The sequence below is a fragment of the Anabrus simplex genome, chromosome 1 (genome assembly GCF_040414725.1).
Source record: "Anabrus simplex isolate iqAnaSimp1 chromosome 1, ASM4041472v1, whole genome shotgun sequence".
NCBI classification, from domain to species: Eukaryota; Metazoa; Arthropoda; class Insecta; order Orthoptera; family Tettigoniidae; genus Anabrus; species Anabrus simplex.
In genome coordinates this window covers 878,302,715-878,314,908 of record NC_090265.1, presented here as the reverse complement: position 1 = coordinate 878,314,908, position 12,194 = coordinate 878,302,715, and the positions used below count along the sequence as shown (strand labels likewise).

The 12,194-nt window shown below is 39.4% G+C and overlaps 1 protein-coding gene across 2 annotated transcripts in view; it reads left to right on the top strand.

Moving 5' to 3' along the window:
* Positions 1–11,797, top strand: part of LOC136857675 (golgin subfamily A member 4) — a 443,088-nt gene extending 431,291 nt beyond the window's left edge. For both annotated transcript variants that reach the window (XM_067136518.2, XM_067136517.2), the window contains 2 exons: positions 7,937–8,093; positions 11,351–11,797. In XM_067136518.2, coding sequence (XP_066992619.2) covers positions 7,937–8,093; positions 11,351–11,477 — 284 coding nt within the window. In that variant the 3' untranslated portion in view covers positions 11,478–11,797. The remainder of the gene's footprint in view (positions 1–7,936; positions 8,094–11,350) is intronic.
* The last annotated feature ends 397 nt before the right edge of the window (positions 11,798–12,194 follow it).

Sequence of the window (12,194 nt, the reverse complement as noted above, 5' to 3'; positions counted from 1 at the left end):
ATTTCGCAGATACGTCCAGCTCTAGGAGATACGACCCTGCATTTCTTCCAATTAACCCCTATGCATCCGTAAGCGGACTGGTACGCGCTCGAACGGCTGGGCCAGGACTCCACAAGCGGACTGGTACGCCGGGATACAAGGTCGCATATTGGAGACATTTGTGACATCTGTTGGCATTTTCCTTAAACATTTCTAATTGAAATCTGTTCTTGGTGTCTCAAAGTGTCACCAGAGTGCTCTGGTATGCAACTTTGGCAAAGAGAATTGATTAAAATATCGATCGAGAAATCTGTATTCTGTTGTTGACAAGATTGCTGACTGGGAAGGAAGTAGCTTGCTTGCACGAAATGCTCAGTAATAGCGAAATTCAAAGCATATTTGATGTTTTAGGCTCTGATTTCAGCAGTATTAGTGAGGAAGAAGTTATTAGTGATCCTGTGCATGAATGAAAACGAAATATATCACCAGAGATCTTTCGCGTAGTAATATCGTACGACATGGAATGCCGAATGAACTTTCTCCCGCCCCTCAAGATCCGATTGCGACTGCCGGATTTGAACCTACGATGTTGGTACATAGATGTGAGCACTTTACCACTAATCCTCTTAATAATAATAATAATAATAATAATAATAATAATAATAATAATAATAATAATACACCAAGAGAGACATACGGCTGTATTTGGGATATAGGTTCGAATCTCTTCATTCACTTACTCGTGATTTGTTTCCCATTAATTCCTTATTTCCAGATCAGGCAAATATTAGGCTCATGTCGTATTGGTTTCCTATTATTTCCTTATTTCAAATAAGGCAAATGTTAGGCTCGTGCCGTATAATTAAGGCCATATCACACACTAAAGAACTTCCGAGGTGAGATAAGGTAATGAAAAATTTAAGACTTCAAAGGGATTTTTTATGTGTTATATTTCTGTATTGTTCTGTTTTTTGGTATCATGAGCAATAGTGTGGAATTTCTCAATAATATACAACAGGTCCCGTGATAATACGCGCAGTCGATCACCCACTATACTGTTTTAACTGAAAGCTTGCAACACCCATGTTGCATACTAAAAAGTTGGCGGATTCCTAGCAATGTCAGAGCAAAGGGAGGGTGGATGCATATGGGTTAAGCGCGAAGCAGAGGCCCACCATCTCTCTTTTGCCTCTAGTGCTTCGCATCCCTACAACGTGCCCTTCACGGAGTGGGAGTTGCGAAGTGCACTTGCGCTATGCAGAGATACGGCTCCTGGACCGGACAAAATCCATAATCAAATGCTTAAGCATTTGAGTGCAAATGCTTAAGCATTTGAGTGACAGATGTCTCAAGGATATCCTCACCCTATTCAACAGAATATGGAGTGAGGGAGTGTTTCCATCTCAATGGCGTGAGGGAATTGTAATACCAATTCCCAAGCCAGGTAAAGATCCAAAACTTCTGGATAGTTATAGGCCAATATGCCTTACAAATGGCCTCTGTAAGCTATTTGAAAGGATGGTTAACCGGCGTCTTGTGTGGGCCATGGAAAGGGAGGGCCTCTTGTCTAACTACCAGTGTGGTTTTCGCTCTCATTGGTCTGCCACTGATCATCTGGTCAGACTGGAGAGCACCATTCAGGAGGCCTTTCTCCGGAAGGAACACCTAGTCGCCGTGTTTTTTGACCTGGAAAAAGTTTACGATACTACCTGGCGATATGGGATTCTCTTCACTCTACACCAGTGGGGATTTCGGGGGAATTTGCCAACGTTTATTGAGAACTTCATGTCCCTCCGCCTCTTTCGAGTCCGAGTAGGGAATGCATTTTCTCAATATTACGTTCAGGAAAATGGAGTACCTCAGGGATCGGTACTGAGCGTCACGCTGTTCGCAATCGCCATCAACGGCATAGTTGCCGCTGCTGGGCCCGCAGTCGTTCCATCGCTGTATGTAGACGACTTAGCTCTACATTACAGCTCTGGAAGGGTGGCGTTTGCAGAGAGACAGCTACAGCAAGCTATTAACCGAGTCGACAGATGGGCCCTGCAACATGGTTTTCGATTTTCAGCAGTGAAAACCTCAGTTGTACACTTCTGTCGACGTCAGCCTGTGCATCCGGAACCAGAGCTCCGCTTGCGAAACAGTGTCTTACCAGTGGTTGACACCTGCAAATTCCTGGGTCTCCATTTTGATAAGAGACTTACGTGACAGCCCCACATCCGTCAGTTAAAGGTTGCCTGCATGAAGAGACTTAACATGCTTAAGTTTCTCAGTGGCACTTCGTGGGGGGCTGACCGTGCGGTACTGCTACGATTTTACATGGCGACGGTCCTCTCCCGAATTGACTATGGAAGTGCGGCTTATGGCTCAGCATCAAAATCTACGCTGAGCCTTTTAGACAGTATTCACCATAGTGGAGTAAGGCTGGCAACGGGTGTTTTCCGTACTAGCGCCATTCCCAGCCTGCTCGCTGAAGCGGGAGTTCCACCTTTACGGATAAGGAGGCAGCAGTTACTTCTAACATACGCTGCCAAAATTCGTGAAATGCCGCTACATCCAAGGTGCCAAGACCGGCCGAATGCCACATGGCCGGTTGGGTTTCGGATTGATAGCTTGTGTCATGATTTTAATATTGATATCGGTGGTTGTCTTGAACGAACTCTTAGCGAGGTACCTCCGTGGTTGGTTCCGCGACCGGATATACGTCTAGATCTGCTCCGTGGACCCAAGGTGAACACGGATTCCTCCATTCATCGGAGGTATTTCCAGGACTTTGTTCACCAATATCCGGCTGCGAGACTTATCTTCACGGATGGTTCTAAAATCTGAGATAATGTTGGTTGCTCTTTTGTCATTGATGATATGAGTACGAAGATCTCGCTCCCTAAAGTATGTAGCGTGTATACTGCAGAGCTTTACGCCATCTTAGAGGCTCTGCAGTTTGCACTGCGTGACGAAAGAAGCCACTTTCTGTTGTGTACCGATTCGTTAAGCTCTCTGCAGTCTATTGAAACCTGTTTCTCGCATTACCCACTGGTGCAGCAGATACATGACCTTCTAGCCAGGTTAAGCGATGCTAGCACCAGAATTACTTTTGCGTGGCTTCCAAGCCACGTTGGGATTGCGGGAAACGAACTTGCGGATGAAGCAGCAAAGGAAGCTGCACTTTTACCTCCAAGACCCGTCAATGTACCTGCTAAGGATATTTGTTCTCAGCTACGTCGAACCATCTTGGCGTTCTGGGAATCGGAGTGGCTAGATATCCGAACTCCCAACAAGCTGAGAGCAATTAAGAAGACAACTACCGTGTGGCGGTCCTCTTTCCGACCTTCACGGAGAGAGGCCATAGTACTGTGCAGGCTGAGGATAGGTCATTTACGATCCACGCACTCTTATCTCCTAAAGAGGGAAGACCCCCCAGTTTGTTCTTGTGGTGCCGATCTCTCTGGCCTAAGACGGAGCCTCGGCCTACAGGAAACACTCGAACGCATACTAGCCGATGACGCGACTACTGCTGATCTCGTCATCCGCTTTATGTGCGACAGTGGACTTATCAAGGGTATGTAAATTACAAGTGTACTGTTAATCAGGGAACGTATGTTCCCTTTTGATACGTTAGTAATCCTTTCGGCCTAGTTTTATAATTATTTTTTGTTTTATTTTGTACTGCGTTTCCAAAATCCTTTGTTGAATAAATAATTTTGTTTTATATTTTAAATTTCTTTTCCACTTATTTGTTCAGAGAGGATGATTACCTCGTTGTACTTCCTCTTAAAACAAAAATCACCACCACCACCACCACCACCACCACCATGATCATCCTTCAGTTTTAGAGACAATTGGCCCCTAGCCCTATTATAGAAATGAAGCAGTCTGGCTTGAACTCTTAAGTTGATTGGCAGAAGGATCGCTTACTTCAAAAAAACTAACTACAGAAGCTAGCTCGGTGCTATTATCTGTGATAATGGGTAGAGCCTCATAAATTTCTTTCTCCCGAAATACCGGGATACAAATAGAAAGTTCTAAAGATTCCTGAAGTTTGGCGATGTCTGCCACAACCGTACCTCCAGATTAGACCTTCCTAATTAGTTCATAAATTAATTTCTCCTTGCGCAAGTACCCGGGTGCAAGGACTTCACTAGGACCAGCCATATTAATAGAAAATCTAATGTATTTTGAAAATTTGCAACAACCAAGAAACTTTTTAGAGATTGGAGCAATATCGATTTTAGCCGTCAAAAGGGGCTTTATCCAGACCCATTCAAAAACGCTCTGCTACCGCTTATGGTTATACCGTGGTGGACAGATGTGAAAGAAGGTGCGGGCATGAATGGGTCTATATGAGGCAATCAGAAGATTAATTTAAAACTATAAAATCAGAGCTATATTTCTTTTTCTGCTGGTGGTTTTTTTTTTTTTTTTTCAGATGTGGAATTTTAACAAAACAAGTTGCTCAGCGACAGAACAAGATTTCAGGTACAGAACTAGCTCATTAGCGTAGGTACAAAGTCAGACAAATCAACAAAAATTGTCAATTAACAATCTGAGCTTAAAGCTCCCAATTTTACAAATGTTACTTGAGCACTATTGCTCCATCTACTCAGTAGTCAAGGAGACAGATCTCCCGATTTCATTTACAGAGTATTCACAATGTACAACCTTCCAAGAGCACCTTTTGCTCCACAAAAGTATCTAGGAGACCACAACGTTACTGCTTTCCAAAAGGCACCATTCAATATTTACATTAACTTCTCTACATGAATAGAAACAGCATCTATGCTCTATAAATTTATCTAGGAGATTGCGCTCCAAACCTTGCAGCCTCCTCAAGGCAACCTTCAACTTTTACCAAGAGCATCTTTACTCCATAAAATTTACACTTTCCAGGCCTCTCTAGGCCCAACCTACATTTAATAAGACCGTTTTAGCTGTCTTCTAGGCTCAACAGTCTGTCTATTTACATGAAAGAAATGATACAGGGGTATCGAGTACCCATTCTACCGGACCTTTGTGGAAAAACTACAGGCTAAAGTTACTGGCCCAAAATCAAAATAAGACGGAGGCGGACACTTGCACTCCTTGAAATTTGCAATTATAGATTAAAACCCTATTTGGGCTTTTGGGCCGAAGTTACAGAGGCTAAGCCTAAACTACCGAGGTGACTAGATAGAGAGAAAATTTAAATTACAATGATTTGAAACTGAAACAGGTTACGAAACCAGTCACCTCAAAATGAGGTTGACAGGGAATGCGAGAGGGTAACACACTCTCTATTCCCGGATTTCAGCTAAGTTCTATTGACTTGTTTGAAATTTACATTAGAAGTAGAAATTTACATTTTTTGGAAATTTAAGGTTACATTATTAATATGGGAAACCTTCCCCTCAAGCTGGCTTTCAGAGGCTATCACATAGTTATAAAATGACTGCCATTACCTTAACCAGCTGGAATATTCGATGATGGACGAGACGCCCCCGCCTCTTCTATTAACATACACTTAGACTGGACGATCAATAAGACAAAGTGGCTCGAAAAGGTGCCAGCTTTTATACCCGAGAGGAGGGTTCTAGAAGAGCTCTGGGCTAAGGCCCGACACACCTCCAAATTTTATTGGATAATTAAATAGATACAATAAAACAATTATTGGTTGAAAATTAAATATACAAAATTTTCTATTGGGCAACATCTCAAGTTGGCGGAAAGAGATAGAAGTGTAGCAAACTATGATGCACCAAAAACAAAGAAAAGTTTAGAAAACGTTAAAATAAAAAATTACTTTAGGATTTTAATAGTTCCTCTTCGCACCAGAAGGGCATAAGATGAGTTTTTTATGGTTGAGACATCTGTGGAGAAAGGTCCAAACTTTTTCGCTAGGTGTTGCGACCTTCATACATCAGATTCACAATTAAGTATTTAATTTATTTTCCACCTAGTCGATACAATGATTGCTTAAGGCAATTTTTAATGGTCAAAAGTGGTACATGTTTCGTATATTATCAACATCTTCAGCCACATAACACTGTTTAGATGAAAAATATATAAAATTGACAAAGTAATGCTTTAGAGGAAGTGTCCTTAAAATTAACATAAGATTGACAAGATTAAAACAAACAAACATTTAATAAGACCGTTTTAGCTGTCTTCTAGGCTCAACAGTCTGTCTATTTACATGAAAGAAATGATACAGGGGTATCGAGTACCCATTCTACCGGACCTTTGTGGAAAAACTACAGGCTAAAGTTACTGGCCCAAAATCAAAATAAGACGGAGGCGGACACTTGCACTCCTTGAAATTTGCAATTATTTGTTTGTTTTAATCTTGTCAATCTTATGTTAATTTTAAGGACACTTCCTCTAAAGCATTACTTTGTCAATTTTATATATTTTTCATCTAAACAGTGTTATGTGGCTGAAGATGTTGATAATATATGAAACATGTACCACTTTTGACCATTAAAAATTGCCTTAAGCAATCATTGTATCGACTAGGTGGAAAATAAATTAAATACTTCATTGTGAATCTATTGAAGTGCGATACGGACCATGAAGCTGATTTTATGTAATTCATACATCAGACGGCATTCTTCAAGCCCTTCATTTAAATGAACAGGGCGGGTGTACCTCCCAGTACAGTTTCCATGGCAAAACTAAAGTATTGAGATTTTTAACTTGTGTAATTTATGTAGGAGTTTTTGTAAGATTATAATTACAGTGTACATATTTTATTATCGTTGTGTTTAACCAAATTTTTGATGGTTTTAATTCATTCCATGATTTTCAGTTTTCCCATATTGTACGTTTTTCTCCAGGGTTCCTCCAAAAACAGAGAATTGAAGTTCCACTACTGTGATTGTGTCACATGATTCTTTTTTGAAATCTAGACATGAAATGAATGGTACTGTATATAACATGTTAAGGTAGAAGTGAAGGTTCATCTACTTAATCTCAAACTGTGGCATACAGTGTGGATTTGTGGGTTTCTAGTATACATATTTTTCAAAAGACACCAGTTCACAAACCATGAAAAACCACAAGAATCCTGAATTTTTTACTATTTAGACGATGATAACCCAAAATATTGAAATTATTGTACAGAAAGGAAACGCTAACAATTTAACATTTAGAAGTAGTATAAGTGATGATCTAAAATTGTCACTGAATCTTTTAAAAGTATCCACTATAATTTTTTCCAAAGTCATGTGCTGGATTCAAAGGTTTTTGAAGATTTCCCCACATACACGTAGGTGCACTGCCTCTGCCTCCAAATAGCAGACCCATCATGGACCATATTTTAGTCTTTAGACATCTCTTTCTATTCAAGCCTGAATTAATTAATGTAATGGACACCTTAAAATCATGACAACAATGTAATTTGACAAATTAGATCATAAACGAAGCAGCTGCCACCGTTGCTAACCTTTTATTAGACCTTTCCTTAATGCAGATGTCTGCATTTTCTTTAGAATTCCAAAAAGTTATAAAATATATAATACTGATTAAGAAAATAAGTCGAGAGCAGCAACATAACAGCTAAATAAGGTCACAGAACCTCGCACAGAAAATAAGAAAAGTCATTGCATTGTCAAAAATATAATACACAGTCTTCATTGGTAGATGCAAACAAATACATGGCTCTCTGAATGGTCAGATTCTCGGGCAGTGCTGGCAGGGAGAAAGGAAAGGTGAATGGTAGTAATTTATGGAGATGTGATGAGAATGACCTCCTTTTATATCTCCCATAACTGCTATCCTTTCCCATGCAATATTAGTTCTTCAACTGTGGGTTAGATGCGGGTCATATTCTTACTGGTAATCACTGCTCTCCATGAGTTTCCTTATTTTGTATTATTCTGCTCCATGTTAGCTTTCACATGGAATAATTTTGAATATTATTGTAATATTATCTGTCATTGTGAATAGAACAACTGTATTTTTAATAACATGGAATATTATGTAGGACCAAGAAGACATGCTGGATCGGCTGCATCAGCTGCATCTTCGGGTAGCTGGGGACTTCCATCATCTCTTAGAGGAACAACGTTACTGTCCCCACCTGGTAGAGATCAACCAATGTTGCGTCGATGGCAGATGGAACACAGCCAGCAGCAGTGGAGGTAGATGTACAATGATTACTACTCCCTCGAAATAAAACTAGCCAGTATGACCATTTCTGCTTTTGCCTACATGAACCTATTAGACTTTCCTTTTTAATTGTAACAGAAGATTCCTTTTCACTTTGTTGCATTATTCACTTGCCGTAGAAATCTTAAATCATTAATAATTATGGAACTGATTAGAATTGGGAAAACATGGGATGAAGTAAAAGACCTGGCTGCAGAACACTCCAAATGGAGAGCTTTCCTGGATGCCCTTTGCTTCTCAAGGAAAAATAGAAATTAGATAGATAGTCAAGCTCTTTGTCATTGTGTTTGCCGTGTGAAGGAAAAACTTTATTTGAAATAGTATTTCTGTATTGAACCCATTGCAGGACTCCCATTGGGGCAATACAAAGACATTTAAACAGAAATTTAAACAAAAATGTACGTTAATCATCAAACCAACATAGTCTCTAAATGGTGATGGGAATAATCACTAACAATTACATTTTAAACTCCTAACAACATCATTTTTAAAAAAACAGCATTTTATGGCAGAAATTATCAGTGCTTTGAATTCCTGAACTTTACAGGGTAAATTACACCTTCAGGAAGCAAGCCGTTAGACTCAGGAAAGCTCAGTTTTACTTGCCGGTTTTCAGAGATATTGCTGAAAAACCCAGTAAGCCTGTAGAAATGAATTCTGTGTTGAATGATACAGTAAATGGTAGCAAATATTTGTCGCGTTATAGCCTACCTATGGACAAGAAACATAATCGTGTGAAGTTTACTAGCGTGATGCATATTTGTCTTGTGGAAGCCCCATTATGGTTACTGTCGTGAAATCACTTGCTAATGAAGACAAAATTAAAATCCAGGAAGTGGACAGGCATCAGCATCTTTCACTAGTGCCACGTATATTGAAACTCGCACCTTTGCGTTTCGACTTGAGTCAATCAAAGTGTTGTCACATTCAAGATGGCAGTCAAGTCATTCTCTCGTACTTGGCTGAGGTTAACCTCCAGATAATTTATGGTCGAATAGTGTGACCAGAAAACAATGTTTAATAATCCACTTGTCCAAAATATAAAGCTTTAATTAACATTTGTTTTAGAAAGAGTGGGACCTGCAGTAATACATTGATACTTTCATTGGTGCCAGTGCAAATGTTTTCATATTTGGTATTTTACACACCTTTTAATGCACTGTTATTTAATAAGCTCCAGTGGGAAGGACTTTTATATTTGTTCTCTCATCTTTTTTACATTTTTTAATACTCTCATTTCATCTTTAGAAACGGTACATAGCCTACATCTTTCACCATATGCTGTTTCCAGCTGTTGGCCAGGTCTACTTGGAACATCTCTCCATCTCCTCTTGTCTTTCCACCACTTCTCCCTCTTCACTCTTGCCCAGTTTTCTCCTTTTCTCTGTATACACTCTTCCATGCCTTTTATCTACCTGCCTCTTGGTTGTTTATCTGTTACCTTCATTTCGTGCATCCTCCTCTGTCATTCTCTTCATGTGTCCATACCATCTAAGTCTAGACATAAAATGCATGCTTGTCAAAAAAACAAAACATATAGAGTGTTTACATATCCCTGTTGGATAGTTTTTATTTATATAGTCAATTGTACGATTTCTCGCTTAACACATTCTTCTTTCCTTGTCCCCTGCAGAAACGTCTTAATGAGGTATTACTGTATACATATAGTGGCTTTACGTCACACTTATGCATGGAAAGCTTTTGGCAATGCAAGGATGGGAAGGGGCTGGGATTTAGATGGTAGTGGCCCAGGTACTGTACAGCCTCAGCATTTGCCTGGTCTGAAAATGAAACACCATTGTCAGGGCTGCTGATGGTGGTGTTTAAACCCATCATCTCCCAAATGTAAGCTCACAGCTACATGACCCGAATCACATAGCCATCTCACTCAGGATGATTTTTCTATTGGAGAGTCTTGGTATGAGTGCCTGGTGCATGTATTAAAAGATTCCAGCTACAATAAGAGAATGATATTGATATTCTTATCAGAATATAATTAATCAAGTTATGAAATGCTCAATGAAATTAAAAACTGCACAGATTCTCTCTTTTCATGAACAGTACTACGACTAAGCTTGTGTTCTACCAACCCCAGTTCCAGTGCTGGAATAACCGAACCACAAAGCAGTGAAAACTGTTCTGCTGTGTTCCATTCAGTGTGTAAACTCCCCATTCCTATCAGCACCTCCATAACACAAATCAAAATGCTCGAATACTAGGATAGACCAGCGAGTATCCAGAGCAATGGCAAAATAAAAAAGAATGTTATTAACTCTCCAGCTCCTCGCTGTTGTTCAGACAGAGGCTATCCCTAGATCCCACATCATCCAGATATCCGCTCACTGTTCGCTTTGGGGCAGACAATATTTTCAAGTAACAAGACCGGTAACCTTTCTGCAATGATAAAAATGTATGAAACATTGAAGATCAGAATTTACTATTCCTCCTCTCCTTGTTACAAAAGATTCTTTGGTAAGACTAACATTAACAATGGTAGGATGCAGAAATTAATAAAACATATCAAATCATAAATGTTTCCATTATAATTGGTTGTAGCACCAACTTGTACTGGGCATAGGGTCAGAAATGTAATTTTCTACTACTTTTATTATGTATCATTTAACAATAGGACGTGTATGAATGGAAATTAATGGAATTAATGGTGTTTTTTTTTTTTTGTCTCACCGACACAAATAGGTCTTGTGGCGATGGTGGGATAGGAAAGGCCTAGGAATGGGAAGGAAGCGGCTGTGACCTTAATTAAGGTACAGTCCCAGCATTTGCCTGGTGTGAAAATGGGGAAACCACGGAAAACCATCTTCAGGGCTACTGATAGTGGGGTTCAAACCCACTATCTCCCGGGTGCAAGCTCACAGCTGCGCGCTCCTAACCACACAACCAACTCGCCCAGTGAATTAATGTTTATACCTTGCCATAAAGTACCATTTCATCTAACATGAATAAAATTATTTATTGCCTAGATTGTAGTGCTTAAATACCAAATTTCATTCAATTCTGTTCAGCTGTTTTCTTGTCATGCGCATACAGGCAGAAAGTTCTGACCAAAGTACAAACACCTCATCTCATTTATAAAGATGTTTTTAGATACATCATTTTTTTACAGTATTTTGTATTTAAGATTAAATATCATATCCAATTTGTAATAATGCCTCAGCAATATTTTTAGATGTTATTTTATAATGTCTGTGTGTTTTCTCTGTACTTGCAGAAGTTCGGAGACTTCACCCAGTCCTACATATGTTCAGTCAAACCGTTTGACTGAATATGTTCAGCGTTTTGATGAATTGCAGCAACGTCTTGGTCTAGCTGTTGTTCCACCTCATCAGAAGACGTGAAGCAAAATGTGCCAAGCAATTTGGCCGATCCTGTTTAAGTACAACTGTCAGCAAATACTTGAATGAGACATTATTGCTGACAATCAGTTTCTTACTTAAGAATTCTGTAACGTTATCAGTAGCGTACTATTTCTGATAGTTTTGAGATCTACCCAAGGTGTGGGTTGTGATGGATGAATCGGTCCACCTTTTGTTTTGAGAGGGAAATATCTGCAGTTGGAAGATGGTGTAGCTGCCGAACTCTGTGTACAAACGTATGTCTATTACCCAATCAAGAGATCGTAATAATTTTTCTCGTGTGTGTGTGTGTGTGTGTGTGTGTGTGTGTGTGTGTGTGTGTGTGTGTGTGTAATAAATCACCATGAGAAACATATGAGATCTAGAAGATAAGGAGCATTAATATTACAGGCTAATCTGAAAAGCATTCTCAGTGAGATGGGATAACTTACTCAAAACCACACAGCTGAAAATAATGTCCAAGTATTACTGGAAATATTCATACCATTAGCTAAGGGTTATGGTCACTCATTATTCAATCAATATCAGCTATATTTATAGTAGACACATTGATAATTCAGTTACAGGTGATAATTGGTACTCAAGAAAATTTAATCAAGTCATAGTAATTTTCCCATTACATTTTAGAAGAACGTAGGCAGAAGAGAGAGTATTTGCTAGACATTGTGACCCTGTATGAAGGCTATTGAAAAGCACATT